The sequence below is a fragment of the Lathamus discolor genome, chromosome 12, assembly GCF_037157495.1.
Source record: "Lathamus discolor isolate bLatDis1 chromosome 12, bLatDis1.hap1, whole genome shotgun sequence".
NCBI lineage: Eukaryota > Metazoa > Chordata > Aves > Psittaciformes > Psittacidae > Lathamus > Lathamus discolor.
Window position 1 is genome coordinate 2,006,704 of NC_088895.1, and position 23,834 is coordinate 2,030,537.

Below are 23,834 nucleotides of genomic sequence, written 5' to 3' on the forward strand. Positions count from 1 at the left end.
CTCACATGGTAAGAAATATAAATCCCAGCATTACTACTACTTCAGTTGGCCAAAGCTAGTGATATATTTACTGTTTCTTACTATAGCAGTAGGAACATTAAAAAGGCAAACATTAAAACAACATCTGGGCTAACAAAGTGGTTGAGAGGGTTTTCTCTACCATTTTTCCATCCTCGATTCCCTGTCTGTACTTAGCTCAAACAACCCCTTCCCTCCCCCTACTCACTGCATTTGTTTTTTTGTGCTCACACAGAATCATAGAAAGGTCTGGGTTGGAAAGGGCCTTAAGATCATCCAGTTCCAGCCCCTTGCCACAGGCAGGGGTGCCTCACACAAGACCATGTCACCCAAGGCTCTGTCCAACCTGGCCTTGAGCACTGCCAGGGATGGGGCAGCCACAGCTTCTCTGGGCACCCTGTGCCAGCGCCTCAGCACCCTCAGTTCCAGTTTCCCCTTCTCTATAAATGTCATTTTTCACTCCTTATCTTCTCTCATTTCAACACTGAGCCACAACAGGACTCTCCCTCCAGCCTGCCTTGGGTACAAACAGGGATCAGGAGGGACAACTGCCAAGCACACACAACCATCTAGCCCCAGGCTGTAAGAGCAGGAGCAGGGCAAGAAGAGAGCATTGAGAAGCTGTAAGAAGCTGAGACCTCCTCAGCACATGTGGAGCCAGCAGAAATGTTACTCACTGGAATCTCAACTCCGATAAACACATACGAAGATAGAATCTCTGAGGCTGACAGCTTGATAACATCTGCACAGATGTTCACAGGAATAGGAAGAGGCACTTTGAATTCACTGTGACCTACTTGCTTTAATTTGATAAGCCTGTTACAAAGCAGAAAAAAAAGTCTTGCATTCCAGATCCAAGATCTGGACTGCCAACTGCAGTCTCTGGACTACAAGGCTGGTCTTTTCCATCACAATAGCTGTGATCAGCCCCTAAAGAGTGGTTCAGTAATCTCCAATCACTGCCTGTCTGGAAGAGGGTAATAAATGTCCACAAAGACGTAGACTGAGTCCCAGTACATGATTTTAGAAGTACTCGGGCTGACTGTGCCTCTCCCCAGCTGCAGAAGGTGAATGCCAATGGGGAAACCTGGCACGGGAAGTTGGGATCTTACCTGGCATATCAGGATCAAAGGTTCCCTGAATTCTGCTTGGCAAATGGCACAGATGTCGCCAGCCTCAGTGCACTGCTGGCTGGTGGCACGAACTCCATAGGTCTGTTACGGAGAGATGGGAAAAAATTCCAGTGTCAAAGGGTTTGAAGATAATCTGGGTTTGGCTGCATGTATATACAGACACTGGTTTTCACATCCAGATTCCCTGCATGACCGGGGCAAGACACTTGTGTTACGTCACTGTGTATGGGGAAGAGAGATTTGGGCACCAGCACACAGGACAGAGGGGGTCCGGAGCTCTGTGTTCCCTGTTTTGTTTTCCCCTCGAGCTGACTCCATCTTTTAGTGCCTCCACTTGGAGCAACGATAATGGAACGTAATGAGCTCAGCAGGGAGCTGAAAGGATTAATTCAGCATCATTTACAGAGGTGTTTAGATAGTAGGAGGTATTATTATTAGCAAGTTAGACGAGAGGAAAGAACAACAGCAGCAGCACCCAGAGGCTTCCCACTTGTCTTTTTAAATATGTGGAAGGCAAATGTTGCTTCTCCTATTGGAACAGTAATAGGGGAAATGGAAATATGCTGAGGAAAACTGCCCAGCCCAAGCCCACAGAATAAGCAAGGCAGCTCCAACAAACATCAGTGATGTTTTACGTCCCTTTCCTCTACAGTCTTTGATTTCACCACTTTAAAATATGCCACAGTATTTCACTGCACGGATCTAAATATCAGGACTGTATAATGTGATGCCTGCGATAATTTCTGTGCACTGCAGCATCTCTTTTAAAGGCACTGCACATCAGGAGCTACATCCTTCTATTTGAAGTCTTTCTCACACGCTGCACTGCAAAGTTTTGTCAGCTTCTTGCAGTTTTGGCCTCAATGGATTAATCCGTATTACCCAGGGTTTACGATCAAACAGGCCAGACTAGCAACAATCTCTTACCATAGCTTTGATAGGGCAGATCCCAGAAAAGGTCCCTAACATCCCTGACAAGAGACACAGCTTATCCAGCCATGGGACAACAAATGACTTCATTCTGTGATCCTGATACACTGAGCAATTTTCAACTCCCTCATTCAACAGCAACAAAATTCCACCTAGGAAACTGCTCTAATGTGTGTGACTACTTACCTGTGGGGTGCAGAGGACCTTCAGCGCCTTCCTGACACTTCCCAGACGACCACAGATGTCAAAAGACTGCAATAAAGACATTCCAGTTTAGATACTTTCCACAGAGTGTGTGTGCATGCGCTTGTGTGGACAGTCCAGGAACTTGGGAAACAGTGGCTCCAAATGGATACTCAAAGGGAACAAACATCCTAAGTAACGATGGGGCCAAAAAAGATCTCATGGAGATCATGAAATATGTGATGAATGTGAATTGACAGTGGAGAATGGTGGCCAAAAAAGCTCTGGTTACAATGGGCTGCAGAGCAGACACTTTACCAACAGAAAGAGCAGCAGACACCAGGGGGTTGTGGTGGGGTAAATTGTCCAGCCCTACTAAGTAGTAAAGAGCTAAAATGGACCCATTCCCACCATGAGAACTGAGGACCTGAGAAGCCCAGAAGTGAGGTTAGAAAACCCTGCGGCTAGCTTGGGAAAGAGGAAAGGAAAAGCAGCCTTTTCACATGGAAGAAGAAGAAAGCAGCTTTCCTCAGCCTCTGGGAAAAGGGAACTGCCACACAGCTTGACCCTTGAGGGCCCAGATGATACTCTGCCTGTCCTGCTGCTGAGAGTGATTTAGGGGAGAGCAGCGATTAGATGCTAAGAAGAGAAGAATGACCTGAGGAATGAGGAGCAGGACTGAGGCTGGGTTGCTCCCACCCACCTAAAGAGTGAGAAACTTCAATTGCCAGGAAGGGGGTGAGCATCCAGCACGTTGGTACTTTGCAGATGCCCAAAGATTGCCAAAAGCAGGGGCAACACCAGACCCTGTTCTTTTCCCCTCCCTCCATTGCCCAGCAAACATGATGTAACTACGTGTGGTGAGCAGCCTTCATTCTGGGCTCCTCATTAAACACTGAAATCAGTTCAGAGAAGGGCAGAAAATGAGTTTGCAGAAAATGATTGCTGAAAAGAGACTAAAGGACACAAATATGTACAGCTTGGCAGGAAAAGATGATAAACTGCCTACCGGTATCAAGGGGCTGAGCAAGAGAGGAGACACTCAACATTCCTAAAGTGAAGACATGGCAAGAAGCTTCAGCTTCCCTATCTGCTGGCAGAACACAGGGAAGAAGACACTATGAACACTAGGAAGATATGAAGAAATGACTGCAAAGAACAGCCCTGCATTAGCTGGGAGAAGGGACAGATGATATAACAGGACCTTTCCATTTTGAACCCGCCTGAGTGAGAAGCAGGTATGAGGGCAGCATTGATGCGAAGCAGGACACGCAGAGCTGCATCAGCTCTGCATGTACAAAGGCTCACCAGTACAAAGGCACCAGAATGCCTGGAGTTGGCTTTCTATTGTTTTCCCTTTTTGGTCAGCATGATTAAGTGGGCTCACTGCAGGGAATGCCAATGAGATCATCGGGCAAGAGATGTGGAATCAAATGAAGGCACCAATAATGCTTCCAGTCAGCACGTAAAAAGGCTCCCATGGTCCTTGTAGTAATGCTTCCAGTCAGCAGCTAGCACTTGAGGCTGCCCACTACTACACTTTGTATCATCTAACAAGGATAAGGATCGGCTCTTCTCTATAGTCCAATTCAGAGCTTTTTCTGGTTGCTTTGCTAATAGCATGACTTCTAACATCCCTGCTCTGGCTCTGATGTCTCCTCTTCTCCCAGCCCATTTATCCCCCTTCAGTTTCTTTTCCTCTGGAGTTTTCTGTAACCCCAAAAGATGCATCTTACAGCTGTCTAACATCCATTTATCACCCCATGCACTGAAGTTGCATCAGTCATCTTTCTAGCAATGTGATTGCAGCAATTGGGTTCACAAACAGTGAGTGTTTCTGTTCAGGACAGGGAAGAAATAAGACCTGGTGTCCTTACTCATGAACATCTGGGATTTCCTTGTCAAAATCACACATCCATGTTTATACTGTCCAGACAGGGACATCAAGACAGCTCCCATCAGCTGTGCTATATACACCCTTCTCCAGGTTGAGCCTGCCCTTTGTGTAAGGAAAAGGGATGCTGAGCCCTGGATTTCTGCCAGCAGCACAGAAGCTCTGAGTGCCAAATTGGCTTCTGTGGTTTTTCTAATGTGGTTTGTGGCTTTGCTAATGCGGACTCCTTTGGGTATACTTTCAGAGTCTCAGACAAAGAATTAGACCTGCAACTCCTGTGATTGTAGATGGGATGCACACACCTAACATTTCATGATCTGTATGGGAAGCGTGCTCTCACTTTTCTTTCACTTCCAAGCAAAGTCTCTCGTGTGCAGAGGTCTAATCCTAACCTGGACATGTGTGTGGTACTCAGCAGCTGCCACATAATGACCTGGGACATGTTCCTGGACTTATCACCCTTCAGGTGGCCTATACTTCTGTGGACATCTTTGATGAACTAGATGAATTAAAGGAAAAAAACACGAATGTCAAAGGCACAGGCTATAGCCAAAGCACTTTCACAAAGTGTGCACCTCAGTCCTATCCTAAGGTATAGCCAAGGCTGGTAAATAGCTGCCCTCTCCTCTTCTAAACAACTGATCAGCAAGACTTTCCAAAATAGGGTTGCTTTTCCAATCTCGATCATCACAACACCACCTATGAAGGCTTCATAGTACAGAAACATCAAGTTAAACCATAAAGAACTGCTGGCACCTATGTGTCAGGGCCCTGAGTGCCTGCATGGCCCTGACAGGCCTCACCTGGGGTGCCAACCCACGACCCCTGCCCATGGGGGCAGGAGCTCTATTTAAACTCAGCCTGGAAGCAGCAGTTCATGTCTGAGGTATGCTATGCAAGTGGTGGTTTCCAGTTCAGCCACAGCCATACCTGTGCCAAGCTACAGATTCCACTGACCTGGACACCCCAACATGTGGACTGACTTTCTACCCTCACCTTGAGCCAAGGAACAGATGGCCCCCACTGCTTCTTCACACTCTAAGGGCTTCTCCAAACATAAGAAATGGCATGCAGAACTGCAGGTATGAGTCCCTTTTCCAGGTGTTGAGTAACTCTTGCAAGAAGGGACACCAGATATCTCTTTGTAATTGTGATCTGTGTACCTGACCTCACAAGCTGGAAGGGTTGAATATTGTCTAAAACGGAGCCAGGCAATGACATCTATGAAAGGGGCAACAAAAATCTCCAGCAGGACAGAGTAAAGAGCAGGAAATACACAGCTGAGAGAATGGATGGGTGTGTAGGGAATTCCACTGGTCAGAGGTTCTTTCTGTTCTGGCATAGTTTGCTGTGCACAGACCTGCTGTGCCCAAATCACTTAATTTCTCCCAACTTCCTCTGCCTATCTTGCTTACAAAATCTGTATGTTTCTTGGCAGCAGAGGTTGCAATGCTCCATTCCTATACAACATATAGATGCAACTGCAGGCACATCTTGCATAAGATCTATTTTATGGTTTAGTTATGACTCAGCAATCCATTAGCCCCTTTGAGCTGTTTTCAGCTCAGCTGTCTTCTGTTCTTGAGTCTGCTTCTGCAAAACCATATCCCCTTTTTTCTAGGCACAGACAAGTATCAGGGCTGCAGCAAGCTTGAATCACTTGGCCTTTCTCAGAGATGGACAACACAGATATATATCCTTATTCAGCTACTGCTTTGCCTTTAGGCAGGGTTCAGTGAACACAATTAGACATACAACTATTTCTAGACCTCAGACTCAGGACTCCAAGTAAGTCACACCTATTAATTTCCAATTGTACAGCCAGACTTTGTGCTCTTAATGCTTATGAGGAAACATTACTCTTGTCCATTGCTGAGATCCTGGACTTGTATCAGCCAGAATGGGGCCAGAAATACCTGTTTTACTTCATCAAGACTTGGATGACTCTTTCTCCCCCTGCTCCATTGAGCATTGTGAGTCTTTCTCCCCCCATGCTCCACTGAGTATTATGACTAACAGTACCTACCCTGCCTTGAAAGGCAAGGGAAGGCTTTGAGAGAAACATTTAACTGCCTGCAATCTTCCTTCTGGTGTTGCATCTAGAAGTTTAGTGACAGTTAACATCTCTTCCAGTCCTGGTGCCCAAGACTCCACTCCCATCCTCTTCTAGCTTTTATAGAAGGGTATTAGAAAGCAGCAATGACTTCATAAGCCTGATGCAATGCTACATGAGGACTCACAGATTTTCCTCTAGCTCATCAATGCCCACATACTGGTGAAGCAAAAGGCTTTTGGCAAGTGAAGCACATGGTGTTCCCATCTGCTGCAGCTTCCCTTCCTGCATAGTGCTAGCAACAATCAAGAGGTACATTTGCTCCCTTCAGCTGTGCTTCTCTCTCTGCTCTTGCTACAGCTCCCATTCAGGTTATTAGGGATGTGGTACTTACCTTGCAGAGGCTGTACAGGATAATCAGGATCCCACCAAGGAAGTAGCTGCTGGATGGGTCATCTCCCATGATGTATTTATACCATAGCTGGATGGGGACAAGGGAGCGGAAGAGCTGGCTTAGCTCCTCAATAATCAGGTAAAACTTCCCCTGTAAAACCCAACCAAACAAGGGGCACACCATTACTATCAGGAAGGCAAAACAACAGCACTTAGTTGATGTAGGGCTTGTGTTCCCTGTCCATCTGCATACTGCTAAATGGTGCAGAGACCAGTATTCATGACATGTAGCTTTATTTGCAGCCATTTAACTTGGGGTGTAGAAAGGATAACTCACTTCTTTGTTTCATAGTGTGCTTCTTGCTCTGCCACTTACCCGGCTATTCTACACTTTTTCATCTTAAACTCTTGGAGCAAATTATGGATATAAACCTTATTGCTGATCTGGACAATGATAAAGAATGCTAAAAGCAGGGGTTAAGACTTACAGGAATTAATATAAGTTGTAGATACTGTTAATGATGAGAAAAGGAATGCAGGGTAGGTGTCTCTGGTCCTGTACCCCTTCTGAAGCTACAGGGATTAAATGGAAGGTGACACTGCTCTTCCTGACAACTTTCTAGATCATCCCAAAGAATCAAGTTCATTATCTATTTGCCAGCATCCTTCCACTCAGGTGTGTGTTCGCTCTTGTGTGTTGGACAGTACACAGATAAGACTGGCGCTGAAAGAAAACCCAAACCCAAACCCTCAAGGCATTTTAAACTCAAAGATAACAAACCTTCCTGAGGGCCTTAAGGAAGAAAAAAGAAGAAAGGGGAGGGGGAAGCTGAAACACTTCTCTCTCAAAAGAGACTCAAAGAATGGGTGCCATCCTTTGTAAACCTGCACCAAAGCTGTCCTTGCCCTTCTGGTGTTTACTCCAATAGAAAGCTTTCCTTTCCTGAAGGACACCTGCAGGGTAACAAACTCCCTCCTGGCTTACACAGCCATGAGATGCAGCAACTGAAATGGCTCTTTCTTACCACATAATTTCTATTTAAAGCACATAAGATTAGGAAAGCTGGCTAAATAAAGCCCTAATTTAAACCCACTCCAACCCCCTACTCCTTCCTCAGTCTTGATGAGGACCCTTTATGTTCTGTCCCACACTGTTCAAAAGGGAGAACTGGTGACAGAGCCCCAGGTCAGGGCAAGCTGTGAACACAGAACTAGGCTTACCCTCCACTGACACTATTAGGACTGAAAGATTTGGTTTTAACATGTCCAGATTATTTTCTTTAAGATCACGGAGCACAGGAAATTCCCCTGGAATTCTGCTGTGCTGTCCCGGTCAGTTCTGTCATCAGTGATGTCATCACAGGCCAGTTGTTAACTGGGGAGATTTGGAATGGGGATTAAGGCCTGTGCAGCCCCTAAGCAGCAGCTCGTGCCCTTCCCCAGGGCTCAGAGATGAGCTCACTCCTCAGGCTGTCCTGCTGCACTGAGCAAATCGAATCCTTCAGAGGGCTCTGGCATGCTCATGATCTCATATCCCCCCGGGGACAGGGAGTGAGGTCACACCAGCGGTTGCTAACGGACCTGGGCTGCTTTCTTCTTCTCCCCCGTCCAATCCCCTCCTCCTTGTTAATCCCAGGTGGCATCACGTAGCAAAAATGGAATAGCAACAATCTGGAGTCCTAAATGCAAGCAATTTATTAAATTAGCACAGAGGTCTCTATCCAGCCTCATGCTTCAATGCAATCATCGTTTATTTCGGGTGCCCTTGTGACAGAGGGTCGCAGTCTGCTAATGACTATGCTGTCACTTCCTTCTCTTCACACAGGCAGTTCTCTGCCTCCCCCTCCTCAGCCAGCTCTGATGAAAGCTACAGCAAGCTAAAGGCAGCAAACTGCTTTCTCTGACTCGTTCCTCCCATCAGGCTCACGCTCATCTGCTTTTATTCAGCCTTGCTTCCCTGGCAGGCTGGGCTGGGACAGGTCACTGCTTACTTTCTCATTGCATCAGACGGAGCTTCTGGATCCAGCATTTGGGGCATCAAAGCTGAAATTCTTCTACAACAGAAGCTTTTGAGGGATGTAAACACCAGAACCCACAGCAAAGCATATGGAAAGATGGGTCACAGGCAGCCCTAGAGGTCCAGACAAGCTGCACAATTGGAAATGGCAGAGTGTGGCTCTAAAATGAATATGCAACAAGTGACACACTTCAATTTTCTAACCACAAAATCTCCACCCTTTACAACGCTTTCAAAATCCCTTTATCTAATGCAAACCTTCAGTTCTCAGTGGTAACTGCAGGGTATCAGGATTTCTTGGCAGCTAGGTACTTATTTACACTGTCACAAGAGTGAAGTCAAGCTCTAAATGGGTGCATCTCTCCATCCAGCCCCTTAACACCAGCCACCTGACCATTGATAAGCTTGGAGTGGTTACAGCTAGGAGGGAAGCAATACAAGGGAGCTGAACATCATTTAGAGAAGTAGCCCTACAGTAAATACTTACAAAAATGTACTGTCCTGCATCTCAATCCTCAGCACAACACACCAGCCCTTTTTAAAGTAGGAAAGGTGCCTAGAAAATCAGCATTAATTCTACAATGGACTGCAGCAAAAATGGAGTTCTCCTTCTGAACACAAAGCTTAGAGAACAGGGATTGTTCCCTAAAATTCCAGCAGCAAAATCTAGCCTTCTGACTGCAGTAACTTAAAGCAGATGGCACCCATCACTGGGTGTAAGCACACCCAGTCTACCTGTCTGTCATCTGCTTTTCAACTTTGTTATATCTTGGGTATCTAGGTTGAAGCTTCCAAAGTCAAATCTTTGTCTCAAGCTGTTTTTTGTCTGAAAACCTCAGCTAGAAGTACTTCAGCTATTTCTCATTAAGATTAGGAAGAGCTGTCTGTTATATTAAGCACAAATACAACTATTCCTCCAATACATCTGACTGAATGAAGCTTGAAATGAGGCAAGGCCTGGTTCTGTTAGGTGGCTTCCTATTTCATAAAAAATCCACGTAAATCTGGGAATCTTCTCTTGAATACACTCTACAGAGGCTGAACAGCTCTCCAAGATCAGCAAAAGCTCTTTTTGGTGAGCCTTTGAACCAGCCCCAGTGCATGATTGGGCTGTGCAGGAACACATCTACCTTGCTGGACTACAGAGATTAAATAGGATGTTAACTGGAATTATACCTGGATAAAGCCACGTATCAGAAAAGTCTCTGTTCTGCTCTCATCAAGCTCTTGCAATAGGTTGGAGTCAAGCCTGGCTAAAAAGGTAGTACCCTCCTCACCCTGCTTCCTCAGTTACTATAAAAGCTGACAGTCATCTACTACTGTTAGCGAACACTTCATTAGCACAAGTGGCAAAGGACTGTGCTGTGGATCCAGTTACAGCAACTCTGATGGGCCTTATGATACCATGTGGTGAAACTGTGATTTCTCTTTTTTCCCCACTTACAAACTAAGCCAGTGGCTTGTGTACAACCCTCTATTTTTCCTCTATCTCCTTCAGCACATAAAGACCATTTTTAGCCTTTAAAGCAAACACTTGAGAGCAGAATTCAGGATTTCCATACAACTGTGATTTTTCTCTCTGTGCAGGCAATACATTATGGTCTGTAACGATGTGATCACTCTATTTTTTCAGAGAGGGTGAGGGGTACTAATTAAACATGTAACTTGTGAGTATGGTTTCCTCGCTACTTCAAGGCAGATCTGCATCCTATCACTTCATCGTATCTAAGCATTACTCAGAGTAGCCTATCACTAAAATGTCTTCACTCTCTTTATGATACCACTACAGTAAAAGATGTTTTAAACCCCCATTACTTTCACATTGTTGGCTGACATAAGGGACAGCTATTTTCTCTATTTTCTAAATGAGAGCTCAAGACACAAAGACAAAGGTTAAGGTAAGGTTTTTTTGGTGTCTAAGTTGAGATGTCTGGGAGTAGACTTTTTATAAAGCACTTAATTTTATAGCTCACATTACCATTAAAAGCTAAAGCACTGACTTCAGTTTGCAGCTGTACATGATTCTTCTAGAATAGCATAGGAATTATTTGGCAAATGAAGGATGGAATTGAATTCTCCAGTGTAGCATTCAACTTTAACTCGTAGAATATCCCTCTTCTTCCAATGGTCTCTTTGTTCTCTATGCTTTCCAGTTTCTACAACAGCCTCTTTCAATACCTCACCTTGCTTTCACTGGTGATGGGTGGAAGAAGTCTTACAGAAAAATAACATGGAACCACATAATTAAAACTTGAATCACAATTTAGAAACATCAAAGGGGGCAAATTACAGCTGCAGAAGCAATGCTAATTCCCACATAGTCTGAGCACTGACTTAGCGGTCCCTTTTGACATAAGGCTTTGCATACGTGTGCTCCACAGAAGGAAACAGGCATGCTAAGGTTTTACACAGCGGAATTAAAATGGGATGTAAGAGAAGTGAGAGAAGTTGCAATGAGGCAACTGTAAGTTGTGATTAGCACTCAAGGGAAGTTCCAAGTCTCACTTGTTCTGTTGCCAGCAGCATTAGGACATATTCTGAAACAGGAAGATGCTAGAAAAACAACTTTTGAGACCTGCTGGCAATTTGGATGAGAGGAAAGCAGGCTCTGCTGAGATTTCAGGTCAGATTGCCAATATAAGGAAGTGTTGGGTAGGAGCAGTAAACAGGATTGTGGCACAGAGGATGCTGGTGAAAATCCATGCAAGACTAATGAGAAGTAATTCCAAGGTGGGATTAGAGGGGAAAATGAGATTTTTACTTGGTGCACAGCATGTCTGAAAGTCACATCTTGGATATCTTAAACTGGAAAGTCAAACTTGGCACATAGGAGCAATGGTTCCTTTAGAAACTTAGTAGCAGTGACTTTCAAAGTGTGACAGGGAGAGGGACAGAAAAGAGTCCCAGCTCCCCAGTACCTAATCCTATGATTTAGTAAGTATTTTTCTTTCAGAAGTAATAAATCCCCCACTTCTGACTCTGGGACATCACATCCGTCCCAGGCTGCAATAGGGAAAAGTCTCTGTAGAACTATGATGTAGTTCCTGTGGCTCCAGAGGATCAAAGCTCAGGTTGTTGCCCAAGAAGAGTGAATCTATTTGAGTGAGTTCCCCCAAGTAGCATCCAAGATCACCAAGAAGAGGGTACAGAGAGGACAGTCCATTGCCCAGCTGGAAATGCCACTCTAGGCACACTATTAGAGAAGACTAGGATTAACTTACATATCACACAGTGTAAGAGAGAACAGACACAGAGCAGGAAGATCTTTACCCAGGTATTCTGTAATACATCTATGTGCCTGCTCCCATTGCTTGTTTTAATATTTCTGGGTTTTTGATCAGCATCTACAAGACTCCAGTGCTCCAAGAGACCTTGTTTTTCTCAGGATGGAACAGAAGTACACAAACTTCATGTAAAATGAGTGATAACTATCTGGCTGCATGATGAAAGAGGCTGCAGGGACATTAGAAGGCTGCTGCCATCATCACAATTAATATAACTTCCCTCTGGCACCTTCATTCCTCATGTAAGCCGCCTGGAACAGGCTGTGGCCTAGAGAAAATGCTTTGGCAGGAGCAAACTGCTCCAACTTGCTCTTCTTGTGATGCAGAACAATCATACAGAATCATAGAAAGGTTTGGGTTGGAAGGGATCTTAAAGCTCATCCAGCTGCAACCCCTGCCATGGGCAGGGACACCTTCCACTGGAGCAGCTTGCTCCAAGCTCCTGTATCCAACCTGGCCTTGAGCACTGCCAGGGATGGGGCAGCCACAGCTTCTCTGGGCACCCTGTGCCAGCGCCTCAGCACCCTCACAGGGAAGAGCTTCTGCCTAAGAGCTCAGCTCAGCCTCCCCTCTGGCAAAACTATCTATGCTAGGGAACATGGGATGCACCTAGAAAAGGTATCTAATCCAAAGTCCAAGTGCAAAGCCATACAAAGAATGGGTGCCTTCATATAAGTAAGTTTTCTCCAACCAGATTTGATGAGATGGTACTTAAAAGAAAAAGGCATCAAAAAAACCCAATCAACCACAAGTAAGTCTTTTCAAAGAGGCAGTGAGGAGTCCACAGTGCTAGTGTGGATGAGTATTTGTACATTGCCACTATTTATACAGCACCAAAAAATCTTCATATGAGTAATGCCAGTCTTGCCACAAAAGAAACCTCATTTGTAATGATCCAGCTTTCAAGCACAACTGACAAGTCAAAATACTGCAGGATATGCCTGGGAGGAGTCTCCGCCAGATCTCGGAGAAAGATGTTTCTCCAAAGGAAAAAATCACATCAAGCAGTTTCCTTGGAGGAGTCTGAGGCTGCTTCCCTGGATTTCAGGTCCCTAAACCAGACGTCAGAAGACTCCAGGATCCCACAGCAGAGAGCTTCTGTTACAAGAAAAAAAACATTTTGGGTACCTTCCTTGGAGGAGTCTGGGTCTGCTATTTGGGATCCGGGCTCCCTACAGTAATTTCATGCTGTGTTTTCAACCAACAAATGTTAGCGTCTTCCTTTTGAATTTTCCATCTTCTGGAAATGCAGCTCCTTGTAACTTGGCTGCACATCTGCACTGAGCATGCAAAGAAAATACTTACATATCAGCTATTACGGCTGTCGGAAAAACAAGTATCCTTGGTGTCTTTCTCCCCTGTAGAAATAGGGAGATATATAGATATAAAACAGAACCTGGGGTACCAGTTTCTTCCAATTCTTTGGGTTTGGTATTCTTTCTCCCCTTTCACGCTTCACTCCATTCTCCAGGATTAGACTGTTGACAACAGCATGAGGAGGGGATGGGAGACTTGCAGGCACCCGGGATTTCCTAAAGGGAATCTTTGGCAACTGTGTCTTTTTATTATTTATTTCCTTATTTTTAATTCCACCCCCCTCAAGCTGTCATTCCTTAGCAGTGCAAATGAAAAGCTGCTGTTTATGTGTGTACAACAATGGAGGCCTCTGCAGGCCACATGGCTCCTGCAGTTTAATTTACTTTAATTCATTTTCTATTGAACCAAATGATCTTATTTGCCTTTCTTAATGGAGAGCCTTCAGCATGCAGGGTGGGAGCCAAACCCCCCTTCCAAAGAAATGATGAGCCCAGCTGCTATTAAAACTTGTTCTCAGCTGGATGTGCCCCTCAGCTCATGGGGATGAAGGGACAGCTTTAGGCACAGGTATGCTCCTTCTCCCACAACCTGTGACTGCAGAGGTGTAAGGCTGGAATCTGATATTGGGATTCCCTTCCTTTTTCTACTTTTGTCTCCTATTTGCAGGTTCTTTCCCTGCCTTCCAGCCCGATTGTAGTCTCACAGCCTCTCTTGGCACTTCTTTTTTCTGAGATGGTTTGGAACCTGGGAAAGTCTCGGATTAAATAGTCTGATTTCCAATCTTCATTCTTCGGAGGGGTTGCTTGCAAAGATATTCCATTTCTGAGAAATTCGATCTTGGAGAACTCTGCCTAGCTGTATCCTGATAATACAGCAGTCCTCATGCTTCACATTTCAAGCACTCATGATCGCATCTACTGTTCTCTGTATTCTGATTGCAAAGACAGACTTTTTCTGCCTCTCAGATCATAAATCCTACGCTATAAATCCAAGACAGTTCTTGATGCCACCTGAAACCAGATGTTGCCCTTCCTGTGATGGTGTTATACTAGGAATACATGACCCAGTAGTTTAGATTGGGAGAACTGAGTGCTTTAGCCCAAATTCCTACTGTTTACTATCAAAATGAAATGATGTATCTAACTGAGGTGAGAGTGGAGTACTACTCACTATTTTCATCAGTGTCTTCATGATACTAAAGTGGGAAAGGCTGTAAACACTGGGAACAAGGATTATAATCCAAGATCATTTTTATAGGCTGAAGAAATGGTCTGGAAAATGGGGGAGGACTGAAGAAAGTCCAGAAGAGAATAAGATCTAGAATGAATGATCTCTGAGAAAAGACTCAAAACTGGTGGTGTCCAGTCTACAGAGAAGCTGAGGGGAGATGAGAAGACTTTGATGTGTAAAAGAAAGAACCTGATCTTGCTCCATTCACAATGGATATGGAGAGGTAAGAGTCTTAAAAGAAGGACATTCAGAGGGCATGCCTTGTACTAGAAAGGCTATGAAAGCATCGGTGAAAACCACATGCTATTCAGAACAGACCAGAATCTCAATGAGAAGCATGAAAAGCCAGATTGGCTTTGGAATGCCTTTGAACTTCCAAAATGAGGAGCGTGCCCAGAGGTTGAGTGCAGAATGATCAAAGAACTACAAGGAAGCTCAAGATAAAATACCTTTATCCCATTCTAAGCCGTGCTGAACTCTATCCCAGACAGTGCAGCAACCTGCACTTTAGGCTCTGTGTTACGGGCAGCTAGAAACTGCAGTTCTGGCTGGTTACATCAGCAAAATTCTCTGTGTCTACCATGGAAAAATCTTCTAGCTCTATTCCGAGTGTAATTTATTTCTCCAGCAGCTTGCTATCTGCTATGATTATGTGTCAGACATCCAGAAGTTCAGAAACTACAAGCTAGGCTTCGAGCAGGAACATTACTACAAGCATATGGGGAGGAAGAGAAAAACTTTGTATCTGGCAAGTATTAAGACAGCAGATAGTAAATAAGTTGATAAGAACTTGGTCAAAGATAATGTGCTTAAAGTGCAATAGAACTGTTCTGAGAAAAAGCTTAAAACTCATCTGAAACTAAGATGTGTAGCACTGTGCTGGCCTTAAGAGGTAAGCTGGGTCACCCAGCTCAGGGAAAGAGCTCAGCTATGTGGTTACCAATTACAATTTCTATGGCATCCTGTGGTTTTCTTGGAGCATTCCCATCCCAGTTTGATCTTGCTTAATTTGTAACACCAGATCTCATCCCTGGTTGGCTTAATGGATGCCTTGTAGACAGAGGGATAGAAATAAATCCAGATCCATAGTGGTAGGTAACAGCAGTCTCAGATGTCAAGGGACAAGAAGACCATCAACAACATCCTAAGACAAAAAGAGACTCAAAAAAAGTGAGAAATATTGCTATCCAGAAAAAGGTATTAAAAATGAAGCATCTGTGCTCTGAGTCATTATAGGCCCATGACAGATGTGATCTTACCAGCCTCCCACTGTAGCTGCAAATAAAGCCCCCTTCTCTTTCTTCTCTCCCGACAAGGATTAATGAGTACTTGGGATAGCTCTCAGACAAGCAAGCAAAGGCTGTGAACCTTTTCCAACACTGCAATTTATCTTGGGAAGACTATTCACATTGCTTTTCCCTCCCTCCCCAGGCTGGATTATGCTCTGACCTAGCACATTAATCTCCCAAAATATAATAATAATAATAGAAGAAGGAAAAAGAGCTGGACAATTGCCAGAAATAAATTAATAAGCATCTCATAGCCCTGCTGTGCAGGAACAAACTGCTCAACTCCCCTGCCACCCATGTCATTTCTAAGCAAAACTATTCCCAGTTTAGACATCCCCTTAAGTGCCCTGCCTGAGACTTTCAGCAATGAATGATGGTATCTGGCATCTCCATCCTGCCTTTCATCCCAACAGCTGCCAGGAAGTTTCTTTACCAAATGCAAACACTACACATTGCTACACTTGCCACTGAAACGTAGTTACCACCAAGTGGAGGAAGAGGCACTCCATGTGCATGTCAAAAAACAGTATGAAAAGGGCTTTCAAGAGAGAACGTGGTGAGAAAGTCTCAAAAGTTAGGCCTAATCTATATATGCTTTCATCAACATTTGTCAGCTATTTAGTTAAAGTATTTCTCTGGCCATGGTTACAACTGGAGCTGTCTTCTGTGGCATCAGAAGCTTCCATTTAATGCTGTTACTTCTTTGACCCAAGTAGAAAGCCAAAAAGACAACTACTTGCAATTTCCTTCCATTAAATGAAGAGATTGGTGCTTTAGAAATACTTCTTTGCAGAGATTACTCAGAAAACAAGATCTAGAACAACATCAACCAGAAAAGCCTTTATCTCATTGCTAGTAACTATTCCTTCTCAAGCAATGTTTACCTGTCTGGAGTTGAATTACTTGCTGGGATTACCAAACCCTTGTGCAGGTCTGTGATGGCTCAAAAGCCAAAAAGCTGACTCTCCAGGTGACTTTCTGCCCACATTTTATCAGAGGTTTTATTATTTTTATTCTTCCACCCATATTTCATGCTGCAAACATGTTGCAAAGGTATTAGATTATCAAACATCCGTATAGCAAGAAGAAAAGAGACTCCTACCTTTGACTTGACAGCAAGGATGATCTTCGGCAGGGCAACAATTAGGCATTTCAGTGCAATGGTGAGGTACTTGAGTACAAAGTCTGCGATGCCCACAATCCACATCAGGTCGAAGAAGTCCAACCTCTCCAGGTTGGGTTTCAGAAATATAAGGCTGAAAGGCATGACACCAAGGCTCAGACACCAGCAAGGAGAACCTCACTTAAGCTTCCTGATGAGCAGCTCTATCCACTGCAGGCTAGAGAAAGCCTAGGAACTCCACTGAACTTCAGTTCCCAAGGGCAATAGGAATAAGACATGCAGATTAGTCCCATGGTTCCTCTGGGCCTCCTGACTTTGGTCTTGCCCATTCCTACTGAGGTCAGCAGGTTTGCCCACTATCACAAAACAGGACCCAAACATGTATGGAACCTATTTTGGAAGACTGCAATCCACACTGCAAGTGAACTTTGGTCTAATGGCAATGCCTTTAGTCCACAGGCTTGCTCTATCGGATCTGACTGTAAAAGCTTATCCTTTGAAGTCAGCAGTAGTTACGATTCCTTGGGGAAGTCAAGACCACTATGTCCTCTGAGACTGGCTTGCCGCAGGTAGAACTACTGCAGGGGCAGCAGTCTCTAAAGCTACTTATGCATATGAAACATGCTGGTGACAAAGGAAGCACTGTTAGTGTGGCAAAAAGATCAGGAACTGAGGTGCGTCACGTTCTGATGGTGGCTTGCCACTGTCTGAAGCAGAAGAAAAGCTGGACTGTGTTAAGCAGCAACTCTTACCAGAAACAAAGATCCAGAAAGGTAGTTCCCTTGACATAATGTTATTGACTGGACTGAACATTTGCCCTTTAAAGAGGGGATTCCAGGACAGCAGAACTTCATACAGCAATGGGCAGGAGCTACTGACCTGAGCAGCAATACGACTGAAACACCAGGATTTCTCTTCAGGAATTTACCTACTAAAGCCTCATCATAGAAAGCAAAAACTTAAAGTAAAACAAACCAAAAAGTAAAAGGAAAATAACCAACCCAGAATGAAAAGCCTGAACGTGAATTTAAAATACTCACAAAACTGGCACAGCACAACAGGTAAAATTACACCCTAAAAACAGAAACAGAATCAGAGACTTTACTACTATTCCTGCACTAGGAAAAAAAAGCAAAAAGTAAATAAATCAGAAAATTAAAAATAAACCAGAAAGAAACAAAACCAAAGCAGCTATTTCTGATTTCCCAAGCCTGCCTTGTGAATAGTCACAGGTCCCCACACAGCAAGCAACAGATACACCAGCCCAAGCATGATTCAACAGGCACCACCTGAGACCACCAACACTGAGAGGAACAGGGCTTGCCAGTGAAGCTGTTGCCCAGTCTGTTCCCTGTTAATAACCCATGGCCTAACCAGTGTGTAGGATGGCCCCAGTTTGCTGAAACCCTTTTATTTTAGATGATCTAGCCTTCATTTCAAACTAGTCCCGTTCATGCTTTTAACCTTAACCCTCCCTCTTCCCTCCCACAAGCCCTATGCAGAGTATCCCATGGTTTACCATCTCACATTTGGACCCACACATACACTTCATCTCTCCTGCTTCCTAGAAGCACTTACATACACAGCTTCCCAATGATCAAACCCAAATACATTAGGGGTAATTCCAAAGGATACCAGGCTTGTGGGCAGACCTTGACTCTTCCACTTACTAGACAGCATCAGTGGGAAGAAGCAGGGAAGCAATGAAATAAATGACAGAAAAAACATAGCCAAGAGCCACGTAGCCACAATCCAACTGATGCATGTGACACACATTGTATTTTCAGTCTGAAGTTCTAAGTGGTCTTCAGTGGACAAATAAATTTTTCATTGGGAAGATAATTCCTATCTTTTTAGCTACAAATATGAAAACCTTTTTCTCACATAACTATTTTTGACATTGCTCCATTCCTTCCTATTTATTCTACCAGCACTCCCTTGCTTAAGTTCTGTATCTTTGCTTCCCATATGTCATTTAATCCCTGCTTTATAACAGGCAGGGATAGTGCTGAACCAAATCCCTGGGTACTAACTTGCGTGTATATGAGAACTGCTTCAGTCACAATCTGAAAGCGGAGGCTAGCTTAGATCCACATGCCTCCAGGCCCAGAGGACACAGGAGTAAACCACTATTATTTCATCTCCAGTTTATCTCCTGTAATAGACTCAAAGCTTGATGGACTGAAAAGAAAACATTACAGGAAGTGGAAAATCACTGGGACAATCTCTTACCTGCTTCCAACACCTTCTCTTTATGTTCAGTGAGTGGTCAAAATTCAGAAGCCCCAGTATAAAAAAGTATCCACCCTGCTTTGATACGTAAGACAACTGCAAGTGTACATGTTTCAAGCAGCAACATGGCACTGCATTATCACACCCTGACCCATTCAGACCCTGGTTATGTCATTCATTGGTAGGAGCATAGTCCACTGGTGGGAGTAATACACACACTCTTTTCCTCCATCAAACTGTATTACAGTGATATTAACAAAGACAGCAGATACCTTCAGTATGCACATTTCCTCCCAAAGTGTGGAGGAAAGTGGGTTTCCTGCTTTTCCTCCCTGGAAATTATCACTTCCTTCTATCATTAACAATGGAAATGTTGCCCACCTGTTGTAGAGCTGCTGAGAGCTGAATGTGTAGAGCAAGTACAAGGTGTTTCCAGTGAGAAAGGCCAGGATCCACAAGACAACCAACACTGATCTCTTCTCCTGAGCAAGAAGAAAGAAGCAGAGAGGATAAATTCAAAGTCCCAATGACTGTGCTGAGTCTTTGACTGGTCAAAAATGCAAGACCAACCCAGGGGATACAAATATGCCACTAAGTGTTCAGTAGTTAATTTGCCTAGGACTAGGGCTCAGAAATAGGTTGTAGGTAAAGATATACAGAAACACAAGCAGAAATGGCTCTCAGCTAACATTTTAACATAAAGTAACTTCAGAGAAATCAAGCAAATACACCAGTGACAAAGACAGCCTTACTTGCAGAATTCAGTTTTTAAAGTTGGGATCTTTCTTGGGAAGTCTAAATTCTCCTGATATTCAAAATGCAGTTTGATAAGAGGTTAAAACAAAAGGAAGTAAAAAGTCCATATGTTGTCCTATAATTCTGAGCTGTCACCTGTTTGACACTGTCAAAGGGGTGTTTTACAAATAGACTGGAAGTCACACAGAAGGTTTAGCTAAATCAAATATAACCCATCACTGCATGCAGCACCTGTGAATGTGATCTGGAAGCATGCTGGTTCTAGAACATGCGGTTTTGATTGAAGAAATAATTAAAGGTCAAAAGAAGTGTAAATTTTCATTTTCAAAAGACATGGAACATTACAGACAGAAGTGGATGGCAGAAGATCTTGTCCTGGGTCTTGGCCTGGTGTAATACCAAAGTAAATTTTACTCCTGGGAGGAAAAATCCCAGCATTTTTCTTGGGAGCTGATTTATTAAGAAAACAGCTCTTTGTAGCTACTCATCAGCCAGGGATGTTAGGGTGAGATTTAAAGCAGGTGGATTAAGGGGCACACTGCCTGAAAGACAAAGGTGCAAAGGGCAAGGCAACAGCAATCTGTTACATGATAGTGTAATTTATCTGTTCATTCAGCACTGTATCATGTTTATTCCACTCCTGCTGCTAGATATACACTTGTGCCACCCATGTAATTTTTATCAAAAAAAGCAATTCTAATCTTGTGCTTTGAGTGCTGTTGAAGTATTCTGCTGCATATTATCACCAGAGCATTATCAAGATACTAACAGGCAATACAGCTACAAACTCCTTCAGCTGCATGTCTCAAAACAGTCTCTAAATGCTAATAAATTAAATCTCATCATTAACTAGTGATTAGGTTTCAGCACCTCTGTGGTACCTAATGGAAAACTGAGGTGCAGAGGAGTGCTTGAAGATGCATTGACAGCAGTGGCAGAGCCAAGAGCACATTACAATATCCCTGACCTTTCCTCTCTTGTGAAAGTGTAGCATAATAAAACAAAAAGAGCAGGATATAAACTGTGGGAAAGCATCAATGGGGAGAAGTAGGAAGTGAGGATTACAGCACAGTACTCTTAATCTGACAGATATGTATTCATATGACAGCTTTCAGCTCTACATTGCAAAAGAAGGTTCAACAGAGACATTGTTTTGTGTACAGACTGTTTCCTTGGACCATAGGAGAGTAAGAGGCTGCACTCACCTTTAGAGCGACCTGCTCCCGGAGCGTTGAGTTGGCATATGCGAACGTGCTGGCCATACCAATGCACACAGCAATCCCTGCAGGGAAAGACACTGTCAGAGTACACAGGGCTGAGTAGGAGGATCTTTAGCCTTAAGCCATTTGATGTCAGCATCTTAAGCTTAGGAAAAAATACAGGGTGATATTCTGGTTGAACTGAGTACAACAGTGATTAAACCAGGGCAGTGTGGACTCTATAAAGTTAAAATTCAGTCCAAATGAAAACGAAGCTACTGCAGTGAGCATTTACCACCCAGTCCAATACAGACACTCCATCCGAATGGCAGGTTCTGTGCTGAAGTGTTGCAAGTTGCAGCAGTGTTGTGCAAACAGAACTCAGCTAGATGACAGTGTTACAGTATCAGTTCAGCAGCTTGCGGAAGACAAGGCACCCTATCCACACAGGAGATCAAATTCAAGGAGCAAGATGTTTCAGACATGAATCAGTACCTGGTTTGGGGAATACTGGCAGAACTGTAAGGTGGACTAAAGCATTATTGGCTTCCCTGTGATGATAATCTCAGCACATTACTCCCAAAGTGAGTAAGGATCCTCAGGCCACACATATAATTTCATGTAAGAGGAGGATTAGAAGGATTTGACATGAGCACTGAGGGGCTGAAAGACTCGTCTCCTATTAAAGAAACCCATATAGACACATTGTTTAGGGAACTCTGAAGATCTCAACTGCAAGGCATAACTGCTGATGCTGTTTGGCTTGATTTCACGTCTTCCATCCAGAAAAGTGTCTCGCCCCTCTGAACCCTTCTGTGTTACACAGCAGCCTTTGCTAGTCACTAATGTAAGCTTTCCCCACCTCTCCTGGAGAGAGGTCTGAGGGAGAAGCCTTGGTAACATCCTCAGCCCCTACAGGAATTTCAAGGAGAGATTAGGAAAAGGAACAGAACTGGTCTCCCACAGGCCAGGACAGGAAACAGATGGGACTGACACAGATGAAAACGGCTTGGACTGAAAGTAGAGTGAATTTATCAGCTGCATTAATGCATGCATTTAAATATGCCCCCTTCATGCTAGACTACCTCTAGACACTGCTATGCACATGAATGTCTCAGACACCACAGCATCCTAAAGCTCCCTAACCACTCTCTAATACACTTACAATCCAGAAAGGATAGATGCTTACCAAGCTTGTGCTGGAAACAAACTTTAGCCAGGAGGATCAAGATGAAGGGAAGTCCCTTCTGCAGCCATCCAATCACAGCTTTTAACTCTGAAAGAGCTGGGGCTGGAGTTCCAGCTTGTTCGTCACTGCCTTCCTCAGCGTGTCCGTGGCGGTCCCCTCCTGCCATGTGTAGCAGAGATGAACCCCGGTGATGGCCATGGTGGAAATGATGGGATGACTGCCGGTGGTGGAACGGGGCTCCCTCTGTACGACTGCTCCCTTCTTCCCTTGGGGCTGGCATCTGAATGAATACTTCCCCACCTCCTGCTGAAGAGCCCAGGACCAAACCTGACTGGAACGGTGTGGCTGTGATGGTGCCTGAGGGGATGCCTGCCAGGCCTGAGAACAACTGTTGTGGTGAGGAAGCTTCAGCCTTTAGACTTTCAAAGACTCCACTTTCATCCACGCTGGTCTCAGAACTCACTGTCTGGCTCCGGTTTCTGCAGTGGATGGACATGAAAGTGATTAAACCAACATGAGTGCCACAGAACTTCTCAGTCTTATAGCCCAGTCCTAACTGTAGTCTATTAAGAGTTCCTCACACACTATCAGAATATGATGGTCCCAGATGACAGATGCTTTTCCCTCTATTTGCTGTTGGAAAGTCAGAGTTGTAGAATTAGAGGCCAGTAACCGGATTACAAGATCAAGGTACTTTGAAAGAACTGATCACAATGCCAAGTTCCTTCATAGAATCATAGAATGGTTTGGGTTGGAAAGGACCTTAAGATCACCCAGTTCCAACTCCCTGCCAAAGACAGGGACGCCTCACTCTAGACCATGTCACCCAAGGCTCTGTCCAACCTGTTTGTGAACACTGCCAGGGATGGAGTATTTACCACTTCTCTGAGCAACCTGTGCCAGGGCCTCACCACCCTCACAGTAAAGAACTTCTTCCTTATATCTAACCTGAACTTCCCCTAAGGAACAGAGTTCCCAGACACCCCCTTTACTTTTGGAGGAACCAAAGAAATGACACATCTGATACCAAAATCAACATTGTCTATAATGATCTTAATATTTCAAGCAAAACATACAAAGCCCCATGTAAACTGACACAGCACAACCAAGACAGGTCACATTAACCAAGCTAACTCAAAGAAATGGCCTACCTCCCAAATTTTCTGATTTTATTGAGGGCTGATCACTACTTGCCCACTGATGAGTAACACCAACAAGACACAGAGTCAGCTGGGGAAGAGAAACATTGAGACCTGCTTGTGTGTCCCTGACCCAACAAGTATTTTAAGTGAAGGATGTGCTCCTGGGTCAAGAGAACTTGTTTCATTTTGATATTCTTGACTAATTGGACATGGGTGTACTCATATTACTGGGCACTGGACAGAATTAGATCTGGCACTGATTCTTTCCTGAACTTGTTGGATTATAGCCAGATTTCCAAAAGAAAGGCTTGAATACCTTCATCCTAATGCCAGAAGAAAACAGGCTTTCTTCACCTGAACTCAGTGATACTGAAATGAATACACATGAAGTTTAGATCACAGGGAGCAATACAGGTAACCATAGAACAATCACTAGGCAGACAGCAAACACC

At 44.2% G+C, this 23,834-nt stretch overlaps 1 protein-coding gene across 4 annotated transcripts in view; it reads right to left on the reverse strand.

Annotated features, from left to right (window-relative positions):
- RNFT2 (ring finger protein, transmembrane 2) overlaps positions 1 to 23,834 on the reverse strand; it is a 34,197-nt gene that overhangs the window by 4,872 nt on the left and 5,491 nt on the right. The window contains exons 4-11 of one of the 4 annotated variants that reach the window (XR_010615624.1): positions 22,241 to 22,719; positions 21,058 to 21,149; positions 19,478 to 19,578; positions 16,844 to 16,997; positions 6,606 to 6,755; positions 2,268 to 2,333; positions 1,131 to 1,232; positions 696 to 834 (exon numbers count right to left, since the gene is read on the reverse strand). Coding sequence is in view for 3 of the 4 variants with exons in the window: in XM_065692731.1 (XP_065548803.1) it covers positions 1,131 to 1,232; positions 2,268 to 2,333; positions 6,606 to 6,755; positions 16,844 to 16,997; positions 19,478 to 19,578; positions 21,058 to 21,149; positions 22,241 to 22,719 (1,144 nt within the window). In the remaining variant the exon portion in view is untranslated. The remainder of the gene's footprint in view (positions 1 to 695; positions 835 to 1,130; positions 1,233 to 2,267; positions 2,334 to 6,605; positions 6,756 to 16,843; positions 16,998 to 19,477; positions 19,579 to 21,057; positions 21,150 to 22,240; positions 22,720 to 23,834) is intronic. The other 3 variants (XM_065692733.1, XM_065692732.1, XM_065692731.1) reach the window with 3 other exon arrangements.